At 42.8% G+C, this 26543-nt stretch overlaps 1 protein-coding gene across 1 annotated transcript; it reads right to left on the reverse strand.

Moving 5' to 3' along the window:
* Window positions 1–523: 523 nt before the first annotated feature.
* Window positions 524–25394, reverse strand: Sdb (SAXO downstream of blistered). Its single transcript, XM_071713380.1, has 6 exons — window positions 20364–25394; window positions 13750–14033; window positions 13256–13624; window positions 10081–10520; window positions 9688–9890; window positions 524–9366 (listed from the first exon to the last, which is right to left on the reverse strand). The coding sequence occupies exons 1-6, from the start codon at window positions 24435–24437 to the stop codon at window positions 1654–1656; spliced, it is 13083 nt and encodes a 4360-aa protein (XP_071569481.1). The 5' UTR covers window positions 24438–25394; the 3' UTR covers window positions 524–1653.
* Window positions 25395–26543: the final 1149 nt, after the last annotated feature.

Below are 26543 nucleotides of genomic sequence, written 5' to 3' on the forward strand. Positions count from 1 at the left end.
TAGTATACACACCAGAGCCATTATTGTCTATGCAGCCAAGTTTAAAAAAGAACTAGGAACATAAACGAGATCTTTTTTTCATATCAGCAATGGGGCCGATAAAGCTTCATTCACATTATTTGCGAACAGCTTATGGCCATGCTAACGGTATTGATAAAAAGGATCTGATTGTCATCTCAAATCTCAATATACATATATACATTCCTATTGCGTTATTTTTTAATGGCAGATCCTTTGGCTTAATTTATTTAATATTGACACTAAAACTATATTTTGGATGAAAATCTTAAATCGTAATTTCTAATCGCTTTTAACTCGATTTATTTATAATCTTTTTATCAATTAATAATTTTATCAATTAATTAATCTCTGTGACAGCTATACATCGAATGTACAGAAGCCCATTGTATTGTACAAACAACAAATAACAGTACTAAGTATTTTTCTATCATGTGCGTTGTTTGATCGCGTGAATACATTAATAAAATAAATATAATGGTAACAAATAAAACTCATGCACAAATAATTACAAAATGGTTTTATTCAATTAAAATAAATGTTCGATATAAAGCAAATAAACCAACATCCAGGGGTTGAATTACCTATCTATAATGGGTAATAATCAACGAAAAAGAAAGAAAATTGCATCTATTTGATATTTTGCTGAAAGTATATTCCTCGAACATGATGCTAAATAAATGCGACAATAAAATAAGCTGAAAATTAAATAAAACATAAGCGAGAAACTCACTGCTATATAAAAACTTCGTATTATAGTATAGAGTCAGCGAAATAGAATAACATAATAATGCGCCTACTATCCTAATTATCGGACGAAACTAATGTTTCATTAGGTCCGACCGTATCATGGATTTAAGCTCTAGTTATTGCTTTGTATACACGTGTTTTAAGAAGAAAGAAATACATAACGGGTGGCTACCTGCTCGTCGGCAGATAAAAGTTAGTGGCAATCGATACACTTATATATCGACTATATAATTATTTTCATTCACGACTGCATCCTAAAAAGAAACGGCGTATATTAAGTATATATTGCTATACAAGAGACATTTATATCACGATAGATCAAATATCATCCGTTGTAATTTAGAAACGATTATAGTATCTATAATCGTTTTTGCTAAAAATGATTTTTTATTGGATATAAAATATAAATTAACTTTTCAACAGCGCGAGATCATCACAGCATTATTGAGAAAATCCTTTTCTAATTGTTTAATCTTGGCAGAATTCGAGTATTTTGAAAAATAGAAATCACTATAAATGATACGTATGATTTTATACTTCTAATGATTATAACTCATAATGAATAGCAATAATAATTAATTAGGTATAATTAATTAGAAATATAATTAATTATTATCATAACCGATTGTAATCATATGATAATTAATTAATAATAATTATACGCATAATTAATTATTATTAATTGTTATATAAATATTTTTACTGAATGGTCGATAGATATATAACAGAATATAACTTTCAGAGTATTATATGCGATAATAAATGTGCCGCGTACATTTTTAATCATCTTCGTAGAGTGAAATTTTGATTTCAATGCTTCAAGCATCTATCATTCAGCATAATTGCTGAAGAAATTAGTAAAACATTATATTTGACATGGCCAATTTAGTTGGACACAACGGGCATGTAAAACTTGTGCTTCTGCGTGTCCCTGGTGTGTTTGAAAGGCGCCTGTTTCGCTTCCAGAAGAGCAGCTGGACACGGTCCCCTGTGCCTAGGAACGTATTCTTTTTTGTACATGCTAGAACTGACAGTACTACCGTCGCCCAAATTAATGTGGGACGCGTTCGCCTGCCTCTGGACCCTCTCCACTTTCTGAGTACTCTGCGAGAAATTGCCGTAGCTCTTCGCCTCGCTCTGCGAGTAGAACTTGCCGCCGACAGTCAGGTTGTCCTGCCGAACGATTCTCTGCGGGCGTTCGTAGCTGGAAGAGGCCCAGGGATTGACCTCTTTAGAGCTGCGATGCAGCGAGGTCAAGCTACGCCTGTCACTGCTCTGCGTCGAATTACTGATGTACTGCCCGCTCTCGGCCAGATTTGAGATGCTCTTGCGCTGGTCCGCCGCCGTCGACGAGATCGTGTGTAGCGCCTCGGTGGAGGAAGCGGCGCCGCGTCGATGGAGCACCGCGTTACTGACGTCAGCCGACGATGAGGATATCACGTTCTTGCGGTGGTGACCGTACTTGGTGGCCGAGTCCACCTGCGATCGTTCCACGGTCGTTTGCCCGTTGAGCGACTGCCGGAATTCCGGGCTGCTCGAATTATATCGCGCCTGACTGGAGATTGTGTGCTGCTCGTGCTGCTTCGTCGCGGATCTCTGCCGACTTTCCACATGGTGCGCGTTCACGTAATCGCGCTTGGTCATTTCCTGGTGATGACGCTCGACGTGATGCTGCTGCTGCTGCTGCTGCTTATGGAGCTCGCTGTGTGAATCGATCGCGTAACGAGATGTATCCTCTCCTCGCATTTGTCCACGATGATTTAGCCCTTCCGTGATCGATCTATCATCAATTGTTCGACGACTCTGCATGTTCTGCGATCGGAAATGTTGTTCGTTCAACTGAGTTCTCTGATGCTGCTCGTGATGCTGATTGGACACTAATTGGGAGGCTGTCCTTCGCGAATCATCGATCGATTGAGTGGCACGACGGTCCGTGACATGTTGCGCCTGTTGATGATGAGTGACAGTCTGGGCATCAGCGGCTCTCTGATCGGAAGTTGTTGTACGTCTCACGGTCGTAACGACAGTTCCATCAGCCAAAGTTTGCGATTCCACGGTCTTTCTAGTGTCAGAGTCCACGTGGCTCATCTTGCCGGCGATATCTTTTCCTGTACGCTTCGTGTACGTATTGTAGTTACGTTGATTCGTCGTGGTCATCACGGTGGTATCGTCACCGAGCGAGATAGACGATTCCATGTGCCTTCGACGATTTACCGGTTTGCCAGCGGGAGAAGGTTCATATTTGGAAGGTGTATAAGTATCTCTGCTTGTCGTCTTAGTTTCCATAGTGTCGGTGCTGATCTTCAAGTTATCTTCGTGCGACCTAACGTCCGCTCGCTCGCCACGAACCACCGTGTAGGTCGACTTGTGAGACGTTGTGCCTTCGAAATCGCCCGTCATCTTAAGATTGTCCTCTCTTTTCACGACTTCGGCTCTCTCCGCTCTCTTGGGAATGAAGTCGTCGCGTGGGCGTCCGCTAAAGTCACCTTCCGGCTTCAAATTATCAGCGTGACGAATCGGTGACCGTCGCTCACCGAGACCAATCTTATCCGGAGTTCTACGCTCGAAAGCACCCTCCGGCTTCAGGTTGTCCGGGTGCTTGATCGGCGATCTTCTCTCCGCAGGGCCGATCACGGTCTTCTGAGGTCTGTCGAAATCTCCATCCGGACGCAGGTTGTCCGGATGCTTTTTGATCGGTACACGTTCGCCAACCGTGTACACGTAATCATCCTTGCGACGCACGTCGATAAATTCGCCTTCCATTTTCAAATTATCTTCGTGTCTCTTGACATCCACTTTCTCCACTCTCGTGATTTTCTTATAGTCATCTCTCGAACGGTGAATGTCCATTTGTCCCTCCATGCGGAGGTGATCCTCGTGCCGACGTACTTCTACGCGTTCTCCATTTACATATTTATAATCGTCCTTCGGAGATACTTCCATTTCACCTTCGGGACGAAGATTGTCCTGAGGTTTCTTAACCGGCGATCGATCTCCTCTCTTTGGAGTAAAATCGTCCTTGGGCACCATGTAGAAATCTCCTTCGGGATGAAGATTATCCTGGTGCTTGATCGGAGTTCTTCGCTCGGCCGGTTCCACCTTCTTCGCAGAACGTTTCGTAAACTCCCCTTCGGGCTTCAAGTTATCCTTCGGCTTCTTGACGATTGCTCGGTCACCCTTAATAGGCGCGGTTTCCTTCGGCCGTTGCGTGAAGTTGCCTTCTGGCTTCAGATTATCAGGATGTTTAATGGGAGATCTTCTCTCTGCAGGACCTACCGGTGTTCTCTCTTTCTCCGGCCGTTCAAAATCACCCTCGGGATAAAGATTGTCTTCATGCCTGATAATTTCACTGCGCTCACCACGAGTAGCTCGATAATCGTCGCGCCGATGAATATCAACGAATTCGCCCTCAATCTTCAGATTATCCTCGTGATGAACAATATCCACACGCTCGCGTTTAGACGTGGTCACGTAATCATCTCGAGATCGATAGACATCTATATCGCCTTCCATCTTCAAATTGTCTCGATGCACCACGACCTCAGTTCTCTCGCCTTTAGTTGGTTTGTAATCGTCCTTGGGCTTTCCTATGAATTCTCCCTCAGGCTTCAAATTATCTTTAGGCTTCTTTTGAATTGGCCGATCAACGCGCTTGGGAGTAAAGTCATCTTTCGGTCGACCAACGAATTCACCATCCGGATGCAAGTTGTCCGCATGTTTGATAGGAGTTCTTCTTTCCGCTGGACCAATTGGTTTCTTCTCTGGTCTCTCAAAATCGCCCTCCTGTCGCAAATTATCTTGTGGCTTTCTGATATCGGCTCTTTCACCCTTCTTCGGCGCTTCTTCTTTCGGTCTAGATGCGAACTCGCCTTCCGGCTTCAAGTTATCGTGCGGTTTCTTGACAACTGGTCTTTCGGCAGGCCTAAATTCCTCAGGTTTAGGTCTCTCAAATTCACCCTCTGGCTTCAAATTGTCAGAATGTTTAATCGGAGTACGTCGTTCAGAGGGGCCAATCGGTTTCTTCTCTGGTCTCTCAAAATCGCCCTCCTGTCGCAAATTATCTTGTGGCTTTCTGATATCGGCTCTTTCACCCTTCTTCGGCGCTTCTTCTTTCGGTCTAGATGCGAACTCGCCTTCCGGCTTCAAGTTATCGTGCGGTTTCTTGACAACTGGTCTTTCGGCAGGCCTAAATTCCTCAGGTTTAGGTCTCTCAAATTCACCCTCTGGCTTCAAATTGTCAGAATGTTTAATCGGAGTACGTCGTTCAGAGGGGCCAATCGGTTTCTTCTCTGGTCTTTCAAAATCGCCCTCCTGTCGCAAATTATCTTGTGGCTTTCTAATATCGGCTCTGTCACCCTTCTTCGGCGCCTCTTCTTTCGGCCTAGATACGAACTCGCCTTCCGGCTTCAAGTTATCGTGCGGTTTCTTGACAACTGGTCTTTCGGCAGGCCTAAATTCCTCAGGTTTAGGTCTTTCAAATTCACCCTCTGGCTTTAAATTGTCAGAATGTTTAATCGGAGTACGTCGTTCAGAGGGCCCAATCGGTTTCTTCTCCGGTCTTTCAAAATCGCCTTCCTGTCGTAAATTATCTTGCGGCTTTCTGATATCGGCTCTTTCACCCTTCTTCGGTGCCTCTTCTTTCGGCCTAGATACGAACTCGCCTTCCGGCTTCAAGTTATCGTGTGGTTTCTTTACAACTGGTCTTTCGGCGGGTCTGAATTCTTCAGGTTTCGGTCTTTCGAATTTACCCTCTGGTCTTAAGTTGTCAGAATGTTTAATCGGAGTACGTCGTTCAGAGGGGCCAATCGGTTTCTTCTCTGGTCTTTCAAAATCGCCCTCCTGTCGTAAATTATCTTGCGGCTTTCTGATATCGGCTCTTTCACCCTTCTTCGGCGCCTCTTCTTTCGGCCTAGATACAAACTCGCCTTCCGGCTTCAAGTTATCGTGTGGTTTCTTTACAACTGGTCTTTCGGCGGGTCTGAATTCTTCAGGTTTCGGTCTCTCAAATTCACCCTCTGGCTCCAAATTGTCAGAATGTTTAATCGGAGTACGTCGTTCAGCGGGGCCAATCGGTTTTTTCTCTGGTCTTTCAAAATCGCCCTCCTGTCGCAAATTATCTTTCGGTTTCTTCACATCAGCTCTCTCACCTTTTTTAGGCGCTTCTTGCTTAGGCCGACGTACGAAATCACCTTCCGGTTTCAAATTATCTTCCGGCTTTTTGATTTCAGGTCGCTCTGCTTTCTTAGGCGAATAATCGTCCTTCGGGCGGCCTTCAAATGGACCTTCTGGCTTTAAATTGTCCCGATGCTTAATGACATCCATACGTTCGCCTTTAACAACTTTGAAATCGTCCCGTGTTCTCATATCGATAAATTCACCTTCCATGCGTAAATTATCTTGATATTTAGTAATTTCAGTCCTTTCGCGTATTAAGAAATCGGTATATTCGTCTCTGGATCTATATGTTTCTATATCTCCTTCCATACGCAAATTGTCCGTACGTTTAACAACGTCCATGCGTTCTCCACGCACTGGTCGATAATCATCTTTTGGTCGTCCTTCGAATGGGCCTTCTGGCCTTAGATTGTCCACCGGTCTTTTAACGTCAGCGCGATCGCCTTTCGTAGGTACAACATCTTTCGGTTTACCAATGAACTTGCCCTCGGGTTTGAGATTATCCGGATGTTTAATCGGAGTGCGTCTTTCTGCTGGACCAATAGGTGCCTTTTCTGGTCTTTCAAAGTCGCCTTCGGGACGTAGATTATCCTCCGGACGTTTTACTTCCGGACGTTCGGCACGCTTTGGCGAGTAATCATCCTTTGGACGACCCTCAAATGGTCCTTCTGGCCGTAAGTTATCTTCCGGTTTCTTGACATCCGCGCGCTCTCCTTTCGTTGGTTTATAGTCATCTCTTGGCCGTATTTCGAAAAGTCCCTCGGGCCGTAAGTTATCCTCCGGTCGTTTTACTTCAGGACGTTCAGCACGCTTAGGTAAGTAATCGTCTTTCGGTCGTCCTTCGAAAGGCCCTTTGAAAGGCTTTAAATTATCTTCTGGTCTCTTAACGTCTGCGCGAACGCCTTTGGTCGGCGTGAAATCTTCTTTAGGTTTAGCAATAAATTCACCTTCTGGCTTGAGATTGTCTGGATGCTTCACTGGCGTTCGTTTCTCGGCCGGAGCATATTTTCCAGGATGTGGTCTTTCAAACTCACCTTCGGGCCTCAAATTGTCCACTGGCTTTTTGACTTCTGGTTTCTCTGCCGGGCGATAACCTTCGTGACGAGGTCGCTCAAATTTGCCTTCGGATTTGAGATTATCCGGATGTTTAATCGGAGTGCGTCTTTCCGCTGGACCAATAGGTGCTTTCACCGGTCTCTCAAAATCGCCTTCGGGACGTAAATTGTCTTCGGGACGTTTTACTTCAGGACGTTCGGCACGTTTCGGCGAGTAATCATCTTTTGGACGACCCTCGAACGGGCCTTCTGGTCGCAAGTTATCTTCAGGGCGTCTAACATCAGCACGTTCTCCTTTGGTTGGTCTGTAATCATCTTTGGGCCTCACTACGAAATGACCTTCTGGACGAAGATTATCGTCGTGTTTGATAGGTGTTCTACGTTCAGCCGGTCTAAATGGTTTGACTTCTCTATCTGGAAATTCTCCTTCTGGGAATAGATTATCTGGATGGCGAACTATAGATGCTCGGTCACTGGGACCATAAGGTATCCGCTCAGGTCTTTCAAAATCACCTTCAGGGTATAAGTTATCCGTGTGCCTGATTGGAGTGCGTTTCTCGCCGGGGGTATATTGATCTTTTGGACGATCTGTAAAATCACCTTCAGGGAATAGATTATCTGGATGGCGAACTATAGATGCTCGGTCACCGGGACCATAAGGTATCCGCTCAGGCCTTTCAAAATCGCCTTCAGGGTACAAGTTGTCCGCGTGCCTGATTGGAGTGCGTTTCTCGCCGGGGGTATATTGATCTTTTGGACGATCTGTAAAATCACCTTCAGGGAATAGATTATCTGGATGACGAACTATAGATGCTCGGTCACCGGGACCATAAGGTATCCGCTCAGGTCTTTCAAAATCGCCTTCAGGGTACAAGTTATCCGCGTGCCTGATTGGAGTGCGTTTCTCACCGGGGGTAAATTGATCTTTTGGACGATCTGTAAAATCACCTTCAGGGAATAGATTATCTGGATGGCGAACTATAGATGCTCGGTCACCGGGACCATAAAGTATCGGCTCAGGTCTTTCAAAATCACCTTCAGGGTACAAGTTATCCGTGTGCCTAATTGGAGTGCGTTTCTCGCCGGGGGTATATTGATCTTTTGGACGACGTGTGAAATCACCTTCGGGTCGTAAATTATCTTTCGGTCGCTTTACTTCAGGACGTTCCGCTGTCTTCGGAGTAAAATCATCTTTAGGACGTCCTTGGAACGGTCCTTCTGGTTTCAAGTTATCCTGCGGTCTTTTAACATCAGCTCTCTCTCCTTTGGTTGGCCGATAATCATCTTTAGGGCGGCCTTCGAATGGTCCTTCAGGACGTAAGTTATCCTCAGGGCGTTTGACATCAGCCCGTTCACCTCTGGTAGGCTTGTAGTCATCTTTGGGTCGTCCTTCGAATGGTCCTTCAGGACGTAAGTTATCTTCTGGCCGTTTTATTTCATAACGTTCGCCACGTTTAGGTGAATAATCATCTTTAGGTCGTCCTTCGAATGGTCCTTCCGGACGTAAGTTATCTTTTGGCCGTTTCACTTCAGGACGTTCGCCGCGTTTAGGTGAATAATCATCTTTAGGTCGTCCTTCGAATGGCCCTTCAGGTCTTAAATTATCTTCAGGGCGTTTGACATCAGCCCGTTCACCTCTGGTAGGCTTATAGTCATCTTTAGGTCGTCCTTCGAATGGTCCTTCAGGACGTAAATTATCCTCTGGCCGTTTCACTTCATAACGTTCGCCGCGTTTAGGTGAATAATCATCTTTAGGTCGTCCTTCGAATGGTCCTTCCGGACGTAAGTTATCTTTTGGCCGTTTCACTTCAGGACGTTCGCCGCGTTTAGGTGAATAATCATCTTTAGGTCGTCCTTCGAATGGCCCTTCAGATCTTAAATTATCTTCAGGGCGTTTGACATCAGCTCGTTCACCTCTGGTAGGCTTATAGTCATCTTTAGGTCGTCCTTCGAATGGTCCTTCAGGACGTAAATTATCCTCTGGCCGTTTCACTTCATAACGTTCGCCGCGTTTAGGTGAATAATCATCTTTAGGCCGTCCTTGGAACGGTCCTTCAGGTTTTAAATTATCTTTAGGTTTCTGTGGTTCTGGCCTGGGCAATAATATCGGTGTAACGTAATCATTTTTTGTGTGAGGCAATGCTTCGAAGGGTCCTTCGGGTCTTAGATTGTCAGCTCTTTTAATAACTGTAGTACTTTTATAATCTGTCTGATCAAACGTTCGAAATTGTTCCTGAGTGGTGGTAGTACTGTCAGTGATATCCGTTTTGCTGTAAAATCGATCGGTATCTTCAGGATATCTTGGTCGCCACTGAGGTTCACGCTCGATAATATGAGTCTGGAAATCTTCCTTGATATGAGAGGTACCCTGTAAAATAATTTAAAAAAACAATGAGGGAACAGAAATCACATATATATGATTGTAAATAATAAAAGGATCTCGATCTGTGTCTCAAATCAATAAAGGAATAATAAGGGCCAATAATCGAGCAAATAGTAGTTGTCAAATTATTATTTAAAGTTTTTTTCGGATCGACTTATTGTTAGTATGTATTATTGAGATTGAAATAAACTTTTAAATTTGACATCTATATTATTTGCTCGATTATTGGCTCTCGTTTTTCCTTTAATAATTGTAAACATTTTGATTAAAACAAAATTCAAAAGCTTTATTATTAAAACTACTAACCGTGAATTCACCCTCTCCCACGGTAAGATTATCCGTTCGTTTAATTATCTCAGCCCGTTGGATGCTGCGATGATCAATGTATTGCGATCGCGTTGTCGTTTCATCAATGAAATCACCTTCTATCTTCGTATAAGTATTGCGACGTATCGGGATCGGTCGTTCGCCAGGAGTGCCGGTGAAAACCAGCTCGGTCGTTGTTGTAGCTAGAAAATAACAAAAAAAATCATTTATTCTTTTCTCTATATCGAGTGTAGACAATTTTACGAAAAGACATTTATTTTGATATGTATATAAAGCTTATAGGGTATCTGTTGAGATCCAATTTATAATCAAAAGATTTATCAATAAGTTTGCGAGCGGAATCATCGAGCAAGTATCGAAAAAAAAACTTACTGTCAAAATCTCCTTCGAATTTCAAGTTGTCCTGCGGCTTCGTGATCGGCGCTCGTTCGCCATACTTTGGAGCTTCTTCCCGAGGTTTGCCAACAAACTCGCCCTCCGGTCTAAGATTGTCCTGTGGCTTCTTCACGGGTGCCCTTTCACCCCTCGTAGGCGCCTCTTGCTTTGGTCTTCTGACAAATTCACCCTCTGGCTTGAGATGGTCTTGCGGCTTCCTGACCGGCGCCCTCTCGCCCTTAGTAGCCACATAATCGGTTCGTCTCTGCCCGATAAATTCACCTTCTGTACGTAAGTGATCTTCATGATAATATTTCGTTTGTTTCTCCACGCGCTTTTCGTCGTAATCCTGACGGTAGGAAGTCACGGTGTGCACCGGTTCTTCATGAAGAAATTCCAAGTGTTCTTGGGGCAAATTGTGCGGGCAACGATGACGTCTGAAATATCATCACTTGTTAGAATTCAGAAACAGATACAGCGTTCATGATATTACATCTTGCAGATCGCGTAAGGAATAAATATGCTTTAAAAGGCATTCTCGTATTTAAGGGAAAGCAGCTATCTCTGAACAGTTGCGTTTATATTTAAAAGTAATAATACTATATCTTATTAAACGAAACTCCACCTATGCTTATTACATATACAATATATGCCTGTTTAATATTAAAAATATAAAATATAAAATATAAAAAATATATAAAAAGGAAAAGGAAAGCGCTTGGGCGCATAGAAAATTCTTGTTATCCGCTTTCGTATTCGTTTGAGTAAAGCTGGCGCATAACAAAGGCTTGACGCATATAGAGATTTAAAAATGACGCAAAAGGGCATCAATCCTTTTATAATGAGTATAAAGGTTTTGTTGTGATTTTTAATATCTTGTTACTCTCGGAGTTAGTATTTGCGGGGCATATGCATTGGATATAAGGCAAAATTGTGATTGTATTGTTGCGCTCTGGTGATTCACTCAATACGGCATTCTAAAATATCATATCCGCGGATTACTTTAATATTACACTATATATTATTAATTAAAAACAAACTTTATAAGCTATTGTAAGCTGAATAAATCATACGTTTTGTTCAGCGTGAGTTAATTTAATTAACTCCAAACATTTACTATAATGCGAGTTTGTTTCATGCACGTGACGCGGTAGGGAAAGCCATTATTAGTCAGGCGACGCAGCGTACGTATTAACGAGATGCGATCCCGCGTAAATCGAGTTGTTATTGGTACATATTCAATTAATTAAACATTCTTCGGCTTGATTACAAGAATACCAATTAAGTTCTTTACAATGCAATTGCATTGGAAGTTTTAGATACCTTCCGGTTATAATTTAATATAACTCAGAGTATATACTTAAGATTTTATTGAACGACGAATGACGTTCCTTTCGACATTGATCGTATTAATTAAGAAAAAGCTTTCTCCTTTCTGTGAAAGGTATGAATTGCATCCTGTTGGTGATGTTTTCGATGGGCAATATCGGTTAATTAAGCGTAAATGATATGGGAAAAAAAGAACACGATATCGTTGCCAATATTTTATGCGAAACAATTTGATTCATTTTTGGACAACAGGTTTCCCTACGAAATATCCAATTTCTGTGTGACTACATGAAGCAGTGTCAAAGTGCGCTCTTATTGTTCCTTTTCGCTCCTCTTCTTCGCCATTGGATGTTACGAAACGCAATTCCGTAAAAGCCAGACTTTGGTCAAAGTCGAGTGGCGTATTTTTTGTATTTTTTATTGGATAAAACCATGTTACATGACACATTATGAACATCCTTTTAGAGCTGCGTTAAACCGGGAGAGAGAGAGAGAGAGAGAGAGAGAGAGAGAGAGAGAAGTTTTAGCAGACCTCAAAGTTAAGCAAACTTACGTAGAAATTTCCAACGACTAATCGCCTGCGAGTAGACGAACCGCAATTACTTCTTGAGACGGCCACGACACGACTAATTTTCTACGAACTTATACTCCGAGCCCGCGAATCTATCTGCACTACAAGTCTCTATCTGGGTCAAGATTTTCAATCTGACAAGACCGATTATTATATATAATAATATATGTATTTTCATAATCATGGTCGTTATTGTGAAAAAATCACAAATTAAAAGCTAAAATAAAAAATATAAGCTAATTTGCTGAGATATTTTTTCGCCTTTAGCAATATTTAAAAAAAAAACTTTGAAAAAAAAATTAAAGAATTTAAAAGAGATTTAGAAGAAATTAAATGCCACATTAATCTCCATAATCAGCCACTTTCCTTGAAAGTGATAATAAGTACTCTCAAAAAGTGATGATATGTCTAACGCAATTACTGAAGCTGTATGGTAAATTTGCACGATTCGTCACCGCCTTGCAGAGCTACGTAGGTTGGAAAGTTCGAATAAGGAAGGATTCATGCGATGACTTGCCATCCACCCAGAACAACTTGCCGTAAAAGGATCTGTCTCGTGTCCTACTTTGGCACATTATGCATACATATATAGTGTTTTCTGAATAAAAAAAATCTGCGTGCGTGATACTGCTGCTTTCTTAAAAGATCAATAAATATACGTTACTGATCTTTTCATAGCAAGAATTGAATTAATTAAATAAATATGTTCTTAATAATTAAAAATAATTTTATTAAAAGGATAAAACTTTTTCGTAACGAAATTATGATTATATGCAGAAAATAATAAGTAATATATTTTGTATTGGAACAATATTAAAGCAACGTATTAAATAGATTCGTACATAATAAACCCGGCTTTGAATGAATTGCTGCAATGAATTTAATAGAGTAGGAAATATGGCCTTGAAGACAATCTCCTGTTCCTCTCCTCAATTTGCATCTCGACTCCGACAAGTTTTGTATTCTGATCTTGTTAATAATGTTTAGAAGTAGGTCAACCGTGTTCCTCTCTGCAGCGAACGTGCTGATAAGTTAAATTAAATCGTACTCTCGTGCTAGCTCTATAGTTGATAATTATATTCCATGTGAAATGTTTATCAATATATTATTAAGATTGATGCATGTGCAGAAATAATTAGACGATGTGGTGGAATTTCGACCTAATGCCTAGTCTAATCTAAGTTTTATATTTGTACTAATTTTTTTTTCATTTTTGTACTTTTATCTATGTATAATATTCGTTGATAATATTCGACCGCAAGGAAGACTCACCCGCAAGTGCAAAGCTCGCAAATGCACTGTTCCTTCAGAGGAATTTTCGACAATATATCCGGTACCGGCACTGGTTTAGGATGGACTACGTCCTCGTCGAGAGAGTCTGGACTCTGATCCCCTCGTTTAGGCTTGTCCTGTTCCGATTTCTTCGGTTTTTCAGGCTTCTCGGCAAACTGACTAGATTTAGGTTCCGCAGTCGGCCTTTTCTCCGTTGGTTTCGTGGGTCCAGATCCTTTATCGGGTTTTCTAGGTGCTGCGGGTCTTTCTTCGGGTCGACTCGGCTTGCCAGCCGCCGGCTGCGGTTTCCTAGTCGGCGATGTGTAATCCCGAAGCTTTTCAGGTGACCTCGGCCGAACTTCGGAAGGTCTGCGAAAACCAATATCGTCAAGTTATAAATTGTCGCAGCCGTATTTTTTCTCACCGTTTAGATATATCTTTAAAAAATACGAATAATTCAAAAATAAAATTTAAAAACTTGATTTTTCATCCACCTGCTACGTTCTGCTGGCCGCTGAGGACTTCTCTCGCGCTGTGGAGGTCGACTGGGCTTCCCAGCGGTTGGTGTCAATTTCGGTCGATCGTCTTCCCTGAGTCCAGGTATTCCACGAGGATAACCGGGCCGCTCCGGCGACGGTCTCCTCGTGGAATCCGCTGGAGATCGGGATGCCGGGCCGGTGATGGCATCGAGTCGGGTGTCGTCGACGACATCCCGCGCTACCATGCTAGTCACCTGCTCTTTGTCGATAAATTTCTTCGTTGACTCGGTAACATCTCTCTGAAGAATACAAAAAAAATCATCATTTTATAACTTGACACTAGGCTTTTTGCCAATTTAAATCTATCGTAGAAACTTGTTTACCCTACTGCGTCTAAAGGCCTGTGCCCACGATGCTAGAACTTGGTCCAAATTCTCGGACCGAGGGAAAGTTACTGAAATTTGGATCGTGGACACACCAATTTTGCATCCAAGTTCAGTGGGTTCACGATTCAAGTTTCATTAACTTTTCCTCGGTCCGAGAACTTGGACCGAGTTCTAGCATCGTGGACACAGGTCTTTATATTGTCAACGGAATTTGGTGACATTCTGAGTGTAATTTCTAGTGCGACATAAGCGTTTTTCGATGGTGAAAAACAAGAAAAGCCGAAAAGCAATTTTTCTAATCTCTTGAAAATGTCTACTCTTTCATCGAGCTTTACTCTTCGAGCGAATCTACATGTAAGTGATTTTGATGGGAAATTCGATACTCTAGGTATATAAATTCGCGCGATAATCGTTTTTGCATATTTTCAAATCTTTTATGTTTTTGGAGTGACAAAAGTGAAAAACGACGTCCGGGGTAAAGTTAACACCACGCCACCGGTGCAAAGTCGACACTAACCTCTTTCGATAAAGCGTTGTAAACAAGTCATTTGCTTTCGGTAGCAAAATGGTTCGTACGTACAAAAGAAAAAGACCAGCGATAGATAAGGAAATGATGAAAGAAGCTGTACTTGCCTGAACAAGGGAAAAATGAAAATTGTCATGCAGCCGTACGGCTCATGACAAGTGTGTACGCACGTCCGATCGCGAGTTTACCTGCCTGCATCAATTGTTTTTCAGACACGAGTTCATTCAGAAGAAGATAATTGAAAGTTCAACAATTTTTTTTCTCATTATTTCCAATGATTGTTTTACTTTATTCCGAGTTTTTGTACTTTCTAAATACACGATAATCAATGTATTTTTATTTTCAGACAAAAAAAATAAGTTCCAGATCAAATTGTGTCGATCAGACAAATAAGTGTCGAGTTTACCCCATTTTTCAATTTGAAAATTTGTTTTCGCTTTATTTTTCTTTTCCTGGGGGCAAAAGAAAGCGACGTACAGCAAAACTTCCTTAACCAATTTTGTACCTGAAGGAACACTCTTTAAATTTGTACCATTGAATTCGCTTGAAAATTTTAATTAGTTGTTGAAAATTGCCTTTGAAAAAATCGTGTCGAGTTTGTCCCGATCTCCCCTATATAACTTTCTACTTCTTACATTTTATTAAGTAATAACGAGATCTAAATATGTCAAAGCAGGATAATTAACTAATTAATATCTTAATACTTGCATTGATTATCATTTTGCTAATAACGCTTTCACGCACAGTGCAAGCTGTATGTGAAAGCGTTATTAGCAATCGTTAGTGCAAACGCTGTTAATTATTACACAGATTGTAACGAGTATTATCACGCTTCTAGAAATTAATAATATCTAGAATTTTATAGCTGCAGCATTAGCGTTGTGTAAGTAACACTTTGTTCGTACTATAATAAGAAAGTACTTGCATCGATATGGCATATAAACTGTTAGGAAATGTCAAACGTAAATGTGATCAGTTATGGCTACCACTTGCAAACTTTGGCACAACTTTGCGCGTAACGGATGACGACTGCGTAGCAACATGCCAATTCGCCTAAAGTCAATGTCATAACAATTATTTAAAAAAAAAATAAAGACCTATGATACTCGATCAGTATGCTAATCATAAACGCCTTGATAGCACGTTGGCAAAGACTTCGAGGCGCAATAACGACGTAAATGCGGCTTCGTTTTTCCGCGGGCGTTTATTACGAGCTTCAAACGTGCTGCATAATGAGCGCCGCGAGCATGAACGAGATTAGGAACGCCGGTAATGCTTAGTTCGACGGAATGCAGGTAACGCGAGATAGGTGTATATCGCTTTTATGTGCACGCTTACAGCGTATCGTGTAACGCGCTTGTCGAACCGTCAAACCTTACTTTTGCAATTTAGTTTCGTTAACGACATCACTTCCAGAAATAGAGTGATATCACCGCAATGTAAATTTATACAAAGATCTATACAAAATATTTTATTTTATAACAAACTCTCTATTACTTTTGTTTAAAAAATATATATAAGGACTTTCTTTGCTTGTAATTTCCATAATTTTCATGAACAATTGTGACTCTTTACACTTTAAAAAGTAAATATTGATCGATATATACGGAATAAATAAATGTTAACATTTTCGATTATTGTGCGGAATTTTATGCTTAGTAATTTTTATTTAATTTCATACATTTCGTCTTTCAAATTGCACGCAGATATTCGCAGATCGTTTTTGAAAAGCATTTATGCCAAGGCTGAAAATGTATAATATCACATTATCAAATTGATAATCAATTTAACGTTACTAATGTTAACAAGCATCTTATAAATCTACAAGAAATTTACTGCGAAAAATATGTATTATTCCAGCCGGGGTTTCGATGTTTTAGTTATACGTCGGGATTCTGCATCACATTGCGCCATTGTGTATGCACTTAAAAAGTTTATGTGCCTATTTTCGATTTTGTTTGGAGCTGCTCATTATGCTCACAAGCACGCTCGCTCTTCAACCTGACTCTACAACGAAGCAAGGCAAATAACGTTTTGCTGATACTATTAGCCAAATCCTTTACTTGGTTTTTAACGAACGTAATTCGTGTAAAGCACATCAGACGAAGTTTTGGCATTTAATTAGCGGTTTAAGTAGCTTGAGTCTTTAAGCTGATTGCCCCCCTCCTCAACGATATCGAGAGTTGCCCATAATGAAGCTCGTTTACATAATTTGGATTTCACGTGCTTTCGTGATGAGTATAATTTTGGGTGTCTAGGAATTTTATATATTTAAGAACGATCCTCCGTGTTGCTGTTTTCGTAGTACTTCAAACAACTTAAAAAAATTTTCCGCTTGAAAAAAATTTGACGAACGTGATTACGTGTCGTTAATAAGATATCATATTTATCGATGCCGTAATATATATGACACGACGAGATATCGCGCGCGCCTGCGTCATCGTAAAATAATAATACTGAATCGCGTCGAGAAAACGCGATCACGCGTGTTCGCATACATCGTATGTATCATCGTGTCTCGATGCAAGTAGGCCACGCTTCTCTATAGCTGTTTGCATGTTGAACAATCAAAAACAACGGGGGCGTCTGTGTAACGTAGCGCATCGGGGTGAATTGTTTTCAATAGCGACGCCACGAAAATTGCTATTATAATACAAATATACCCTCCGGAGAGCGTTCTTTCTGATCTTAAGATTTATGGAGAGAAGAATCTATTGGGCGTATCCATTCACAAAGCGATAGATGAGGTAACACTTACGGGGAAACACGTGTGCGGAGCTTACTAAAGCATTTTATCGATCATCTCGAGACCTCGGAGTAAAGTCACGGCTGTGAGAATTGGAACGAAGCCGCTTTAAAGAAAACGAACTGTCGGTGTGATGCGGAATAAGTTACGAATGCCTATTTTTAATTCGTGCGGCGAGCGTAAATGTGAGAATCTACCGCAAATTACTGGCGCATTTATTAGACAATGAGTTATCCTCGTGAGCGAAGCATTGAATGTTCCAACTATAACGTTGGATGACGTGAACTTCGAAGCGTCGCGCGTCGATGCCAAATATTTGCGAGAAGCTACGCGAACATGAAGTTTCAGATTGTTCCGAGCGTCGTTAGTTAGGAAATTAATCGTGAAAAATATCCTCGCTGAATCTTCAATATAAGCAACGTGTACGTTAATCGTAAGATTTTACGAGACGTGACACAAAATTTGAACTTATTTAATTAGAAGAAAATAGAGCGCGGAAAAGATGCACGAGTTTTTTTCTGTAAAAAAAAGAATAATTTAAAAAATTGAAAGAAATTGAGTGAAAATTAAGTATTGTTTCTGCTATAAACTCTAAATTTCAATCTTCTAGGAACACTAATGTTTTATCGCTATAGCAGTAAAGTCCGAAGTGTCATCTGTGGCATTTATCTTTATGTTCGATATCGACCCACACATTTCTATGAAAAAGCGTCACTTTCCGCCGAAGCGACGCAGTGTAAAACCCGTTGATACCCACGATTTTGTATTTATGATTAAATCGATATTGAGTTGTATAGCGTATCAAAATATACAGCGGATATATACAAGGTATTATTGCAAAATGATATAGCCTGTTACTCTGTTATACCGTTATTATTTTATTTAATGTTATCGGTCGTTGCTATCGATACTGTAACCGGCGATGAGTGACGTCAATGTACACGTGTCTCTCTCAGCGTGGCATCTCTTAACTAAGATTTCTATAGCACTTAAACAAGACGACCGTGATAAGCGAGGCGGAACACGCGTAAAATTCAATTGGTCGTGCATTAAATCGGTTACATTGAGCGGTGACATCACTGCCGAATTTGCTCATATTGGGTGCAATTATTCTGCATACGCTCGATTAAGCCTAATTGCAAGTGATTACACTTACACATGTCCGCGGCGGAAACAATTTCAAGAATTTTTTGTAGAAATTGTGAATAATCATAATAATTTTTCTTTGCATGCACTGTTGGAAAATTTGTGTTAAATATAACATAAATCACATGTCCCAAACGGTCCACTCAAATTTTTGTGTTAATTTAACATAATATGGATGTGTTAAATGGTAACACCGATACTATGTTAAAATATTTCAATAGAAAGGAAATGTAATTCTCTGATCGTAATTTAAGGTTAATTATGTGTACAATTAACATAACTTTTATGTTGAAGTTAAGATTGTAAGACAAAATCAACACTCTTTTTCTGTAAATTTTTATTCCCACTTCTATTATAGAGTAAAATCAACACTCATTTTCTGTAAATTTTAACACATTTAATAAATACGTTCAAATTGTGTTACTTTAACATATTCTTTAAATTATTTTAATAATTTTACATTTTAAATTTGTTAAGTTCAATTAACATAACAGGCATATGTTAAATCTACACATGTATATGTTGATTATTTTACACAAAAATTTTAACAAGGACCTTTTTTAACAAAACTACAAAAATTTTTCAACAGTGTACGTACTTTTGTAATAAATAATATATCTAAATATAAATAATACAGCGATAATTAAGTTGATTAGATGTTTTTCTACCACAATATTATTTAACATAATATTTGATATAATATTACTTAGATAAAATGGAAAACATAATGATATCGCCTTTAGTTTAAACTGAATGTAAAGTGATCGTGTTAATATTAGATCCATCTCAAAGAAATTCTTCTGGATATAAATATCAAGGTTCAGTTTTTAATTGAAAACAGAGGTTATCGCATAAAGCTTGTCGAGCGATGATAACATTAGAATATATCATCATAAATTTCCGTATTATGCAATAACAACATTAACAACATATTGGCGATTTAAGACGATTATGATATAACGATTATGATAATCGATTTCCGGTCGATTCACTTTACAATAATTCGATGAATCGGCCGGGCTCAGCCGTGCAGAAATTCGTATATATCAGGAACGCGACATATATACATTCTGTCTGTTTCAAACGCAGAAGATTTAACAACTCTCTTTCTTTTACACTTAACCCTTCCCGTCCTTCTACGAACCCCGCCGTATTACGTCAGGTTTATTTTCAACGGCGCCACACACGTGAACCCAACAACCTTCGCCCGATTTGGAAGTGAAAGTATCGTACGAGCCTTCTTCCGCAAGGACTGCGCTCAAAGTGTCTCGATAAGATTTTCATAAACCTGTTTACTGTCTGACATCCGATCGTTATTGACTATCGAGAAGTTAATGTATCGAGAACTGAAGTACATCAGTGTCAAGAATAGAAAGTTTAAATTTTCATTATTTGACTGTACTTCTAAAAATAAATATCGAAACACAGAGATAATTTTTTTTCGTTTAAGTATTGTCCCGGAAAACCGGATGAGTTGTAGTCTTAGCAATTTCCTGTGAACAACTATTGTAATAAAGAGGCTGAGCTCAAAGTGTCTCGATAAGTAATTTTTATAATTTTTTTTTTTTATAAATCTGTTTACTGTCTGACATCCGATCGCTAGTGACTATCGAGAAATTAATGTATCGTAAACTTAAGTATATCAATGTGAAGAATAGGAAGTTTGAATTTTCGTTATTTGACTGCACTTCTAAAAATAAATATCGAAACAGAGATAACTTTTTTTCGTTTAAGTATTATCCCGGAAAACCGGATGAGTTGTAGTCTTAGCAATTTCCTGTGGACAGCTAATAAAGAAACATTTTAACGTCTCGCAATTACTCACCACATCCTTGCGCGCGTCCGTCGTAAATTCAGCGATGACACGCTCGTCCTTAACATCGCGCGCGTCTTGCACAGAAGTGAATCTCGAAGACTGATCGATTACGTAAGAGGATTGCTGAAGCACCTCGGATGTACGCGCGATATCCGCACGCGTGATATCCGCGACATCTTCGACATATCTGATCTCGGTGACGTCCCTCTGCGTTTCCCGGTCCGTTGGTTTTCGCGCAATCGGAGTCGGCGTTGGTTTTTCTTTCTGATCCGCCGGTTTTTTCCCTTCTTCAATCGGTTTTCGTTCGTCTGTCGGTCTCTTTCGCGAGTCCTGCGATTTTTCGTATACAAAAGTACCGTCCCAGGTGGAGGCACCTGGCTTCGACGATCGCTGCGTTCTGTCCACCGGACTCTTCTGCGGCTTTTCGTCTTTAGGTTCCGTAGTATCTTCCGGACGTTGTCGAGGCGACGGTTTAGGCCTTTCGTCGGAGGGCTGTTTCGGCGTCTCATAATCGATCGGATATACTTTATCGTCCGAACTATCCGTGATGTAAACTTTGGATATATTTGACGAGTCATACGTCTTTGAATCGGTGACGTACGTTTGCTCGACCGTGACGGAGCTTCTATAATCGGCAGCAGAACCCGATATATCCTTCGACGTGTTCAATATCGTAATAGACGTTTTGTGATCAATGTCACTCGGTTTCTCTTTAATTGGGCTTCGCCTATCTACAGTTCCAGGCGTATCTTTCGGTATCTTTCGATCTCCCGGTCTTTTCTCTTCTGGTTTCTCATACACGAAAGATCCGTCCCAGGCGGAGGCACCCGGCTTCGAAGGTCGATGTGCTCTGTCCACCGGACTCTTTTGCGGTTTAGGCTCCGTAACATCTTCCGGACGTTGTCGAGGCGATGGCTTAGGTTTCCCGTCGAACAGCTGGCTCGGCCTGTTAAAGTCGACTTCGCGTACTTCGTCTTCCGCGGTTCCGTTGATATAAGTTTTCGATATATTTGAAGAGTCGTATTTCTCCGTATCAGTGACGGATGTTCGTTCAACCGTGACAGAGCTCGTAGAGTAATCGGCAGTGCTCGTTATATCCTTCGATGTGTCCAATATCGTAACTGTTCTGTGATCAACTTTGCCGGTCGGTTTTTCTTTAATTGGTCTTGGTTTATCCACAGCTCCGAGAGTATCTTTTGACGGCTTTCTATCGCTCGGGCTTCTCTCATCTGGTTTCTCGTACACGAACGATCCGTCCCACGTTGACGAGCCTGGCTTCAGAGGTCGATAACTTCTATCGTCCGCGCGAGACTCCTTCTTCTCGAGGCTCTTAACAGTGGTCTCTTTAACGTCGGTAGTAGTTATTACGTCACCGCCAGGCAGGCTCTTCGCGGGGCTACGCGGGCCTTCTTGAATAGTCACTGTTTTTTGCGTCGTTACCGGCTGACCGTCGTGAATAATAACAGCTTCGACGGAAGTCGCCGAGAAATCGAGATTGGAGGAATCCGTGTAACTTTCGTGCGTCCTCGATTGCTCCATAACGACGGAACTTTCCACGATCTCTGACGTGCTGGATACATCCCGCGTGACGTCTCGGAGATCGATAGCGGTCTCGCTAACGTATGTCTTTTTGCTGTCCGCTGGACGAGGTAGTTTATCCGGTAATTTACTGTCGATGGATTCTCGGCTAGGTGGTCGTTTCTTCTCCGGTGATTTTTCCAGGACGAAAGTTCCGTCCCACGTCGACGATCCGGGCTTGGTACTTCGCAGATCTCTATCTTTCGGAGTCTTCTCCGGACTTTTAGGTCGCGGAGACGGACTGGCCCGACGTTCCGTCGTCGAAACTTTGCCTCGCGACGTATCTCCGTCAAATCTAATCGTCGTTTCGACCGGACGTCCCTCGTAAACGACTGTCTCGTACATCGTGGACGTCGTACCGGCATCCTTGACGTCCGAGAAATTCTGCTGACTCGACGAATGTTCGACGATGTACGAGGTGTTCGTGACATCAGCCTCGTTGATCGAATTGTCTTCCGTAACGTCCCGAATATCGACGGTTTTTACCGCGCGTCTGTCCTCCGGTCTTCGGCGACTGTCAGGTGTTGTCGGTCGCTCGTAGACAAAAGTGCCGTCCCAAGTGGACTGACCAGGCTTGTAACAGCGCGAGGTCGTGTCTACTATTTTCGACTGTTTTTCCGGACTCTTAGGACCGCGCGCGATTTTATCCTCAGGACCATCTTCCTCCAAGATCACCTCGGACACCGACGTGACCTTCTCGACGTTCTTCTTGTCGCTGGATATCGCGTACTCGACGATGTAAGACGCGGAGACCGACTCGGAGACGCTCGAGATATTCTGTTCTTCGCTGACATCCTGAACGTCCACGGAGTCTTGACGCTTCTCCGTTCTGCGGACAACGGTGACGTCCGAGGGATGCCTCTTCGCGTCGTCCCGCGACTTTTCGTAAATAAATTCACCGTTCCACGCGGAATCGCCGAGTCTGCCGGGTCGTCGTTGCGACGGACTGGATACGCGAGCAGGGTGCTCCTCTTTGCTCGACGGTGCTGTGCCGTCGACGTGGATCGAGCTCTCTCTGCTTACGTCACGTCGCTCTTCGGAAATGAATCTGGTGCTGTCCGTGGCACCTTTTACGACACGCGTAGTCTCGGACGACTCCTTCTCGTACGTACCGTCCGTGCTTTTTTCCTTGAAATCTCGCCTCTGCGTCGTTTCCACGACATCGTCGCCGCGATCGTGACGAAATACGTTGACGTCGGACTCGTTACGCCGTCTCGGCTGCGTCACGATTTTCTCCACGACGAAGCTCCCGTCCCACGTTGAGTCGCCGAGCTTCGAGTAACGAGACGGCCCTTTCGGATATTTTTCGCCGGCGAAATCCGTCGTGTCCGCGGCGGATTTCTCCAACGTGACGTCGCGAAGATGAGTCGTCGACCGTTGACCTTTGTCGACTATCGTTTTCGAATCTCGAGTCACGTTTGAACTCGAAGATACGGTCTGATCGATAACCTGGGCCGAAGAGGTCTCTTGAGTGACTTTAATGCTTTTACTGTCCCTCGCGTCACCGTGAGTCTTCGAGCTTACGGATACCGTTTTATCAATGACATTTTTACCCTTAGGAGTGACGGGCTTCTCGTAGGTAAACGTGCCGTCCCACGTGGACTGGCCGGGCTTGTTGCAGCGCGTGGGTATCTCGACCTTCGGTCTCTCCGACTTCGAAACGCCGCGCGTCTTCTTACCGGTCCTCTCGATATCATCGGTATTTTTAACGACAGTTATGTTGGAAGGTGTGACCGTCCGCTCGCTGTCAACTTCCCGGTTCGACGTGGACATTATCCTGCCGTTGTCGTCGGTTCTTCCTCCCGTCTCGCGTATTCTCGTGGTGCTCGACACCGTCTGGCCGTCCTTCGTTACGGCCTCGCTCGTTTCGCTGCTCACGTGCGTACTCTCGGTCGATCTCGATGCCGTCTGAATTACGGGAACGTGAGCCCCATTCTCAACGTCGTGAGAAACCGCAACGGTGGAGCGATGCCCGCTACGATCCTCGCTCGCTGATGAACTCTCGACCAAGATGCTGGAGGAGCTGCTCGACTGCTGCACCGTTGAATGGGACGCGCTTTGACTTTGCGTCTGCACGGACTGGCCGGCTCGTTCGTGACTTTCCGAAAGAGATGTCGCGTGCTCGCGCGGAATCTCGCGCGTCGTCTTCGCTTGCTTGATCGATTGCACCTGCTCCCCGGCTATGAAGTCTTGAGAGCTCTTCCCGGTCCTTCGGCTGGACGACGAGCTCTGCTGGACGGTCTGCGGAGGTGTCTCGATAACTTTGATAACGTTACCTTTGGAATCCATGATGACCTCGCGACTGGCGCTCGTCACCTCCACCACGCTACTTCTGGATTCGCTCTCCTTCACCTGATTCGACTCCTCCACGACGCTGGTCGAGGACACGACCTCGACCGTCTCCGTCGTCGCCACATCCGAGGACGTCGAGGTCGTCGCCACTTCGTTCTTCGCGGTCCCCGTGTTCTTCATCTTCGACACCGTGCCCTTCTTGTGAATAGTCATCGCCGCGCGTTTTTTTCAGTCGCTCGATCACAACCCGATTATTTTCGACTAATTTTTCCCGATTCCAATAAGAATTTTCACACAAGCGCGAAAGACTCGTGATCGTGTAAATGCGATAAAAACCGAGAGGAAGCTTTTAAAAACCGCGCACCCACTGCCGACCGCGCTAATTTTTTTTTTCAATCACTGTTAACTAAATATAAAAGAGTCCCTCGCTTTATCGCCCGGCGTACAACCGTTTATCATCCAGGCACTCGGTCTTAACTATACGTTACACCGCTCGCTCGCACGCGCCCGCGCCACTCATCGAGTCTCCCAGACGTACTGAAGCTCGGCTGTGACCGGCCTCGTTTACAAACTCGTTTCTTCTGTATGATTCTCGGGACTTTCTTTCGCCCGCGTCAGATACGTGCGCGCGGAGTCTCTTTTCGCTCGCACGTCGTAAACTCCGAAATTCTGTTTTTCTCTTCGGTCACTCGGGACTAACAACAAGCCGGCTCCTTGATTGCGAGAGATGATGCGAACCGATGTTCTCGGTCCGATATTGCGAGTCGATGTGGCATCGGCGGTTACTCACCGCCGCTGGTCTAGGTGACCACCACAAGATTCTCTCTCCACCGTTCCTCTCCGTTCCTCTCTCCCGTCACTGACACTGACATATACCAACCATGGATCTTTTATGCCGGTGAACACCGCGGCACCCCTACTTTCCGCGACGCGACGCGACGCGGCGGTGCCTCTCTGCACGTTCGTGTGGCCCGTTGGTTCGGCGTGGGACGTTGCCACCCATCCTCGTGTGTCCCACACGCCGCTCCTGATCGTGACGTGGGACGTATTCGCGATATTGTTCACGACCGGCAACGCGTGTTAGAATGCGTGACCCCGTGAACACGCGCGTACACACCGCGCGCCGCTACCGGTTCCAGGTGTATCGCTTATGTTGCTTACAACGCTACGTATATTTGCCAGATTACAGTCCGTCTTTCTTTCTCTCGCGGCTTATCTGCGACTTATCTTCGTCGTGCACGTATTTACACAGCGATAGCGCGAATATACGCCTACGGGTCAATGTCAAATTCTAATAAACCTAGTCGGACAAATTCCAAAGCTCGCGCGACGCCGAGATAACGGGAAATATTCGATGATATTATTGAAGGCTTAAGAAAAAATTATCCTTTGGTATTTTGTGACATACTTCACTTTCTTAGATAAGCATATACGTATTACCGATTAAATTTAACGTAGAGCGTTGATGAAGCAAAATAATGTCGAGACACTATTATTATTTCTATTACTTTCCATTGCGCGCAATGAGCATTACTCGTTACTCGGTGGCATTTAACGTTACATCGACTCATGTATTTAGACGCGCTTCGTGCACATGTAAGTACGCATACACGCATCAGCGTATGCATTACGTAACACACACGTAAACGCAGGATGTGGTCTTTTTATCTTTCCCGTGTTAGTGTGCACGCGTGCACCTGTTGATCTCTTGTATGTACATCTCGTGTGGATAAAATTCCAAACTGGATTCCAACATAGATTGACTTGTGCAAAATGTAATTTCGCGTTTTTAAATATTTAAATACAATTAAACTTTGTTACAATATATAAGCTTTCAGTCGCATGATATTATTTCTATCTGTTTATAAACATCCAAACATTTTTTTATCATGCGCAGAATGATATCCGACAAAAAATTATAATATAATAACAACTCAAAAGCAACGCATACGAACTATACGTGGCATTCGATACGTGGAAAAAGTATCCAAAATGGAGAACGGTCGATAAAAGGCGAGGAATTCTTATAAAGACATGTTAGCCTACGCGCGACTTGAAAGTTTCATCTCGATGCTTATTTTTTATAAAAGTTTCGCGCAATGATTCATACACAGCGACACGCCAGGGTTCTTTCTTTCAATATTTTGCGACGAGAAAAATTGCGGACCGCGAGCGCCGCGAACGCGAACAGAAAAATCGGTGGGGGCACCTTCGCAGAACCGGTCCATCGTGATGCCACGGCGTAAACCGAGCGATGACGTAGGCTGCAGAACTACGACGACGATCGCAGCCGGTGTTTTCTCCCGGACGGACAAGTGT

Source organism: Temnothorax nylanderi, unplaced genomic scaffold, assembly GCF_030848795.1.
Source record: "Temnothorax nylanderi isolate EJ_2023f unplaced genomic scaffold, tnyl_v1.0 TNYL_tig0123_pilon, whole genome shotgun sequence".
Lineage (NCBI taxonomy): Eukaryota > Metazoa > Arthropoda > Insecta > Hymenoptera > Formicidae > Temnothorax > Temnothorax nylanderi.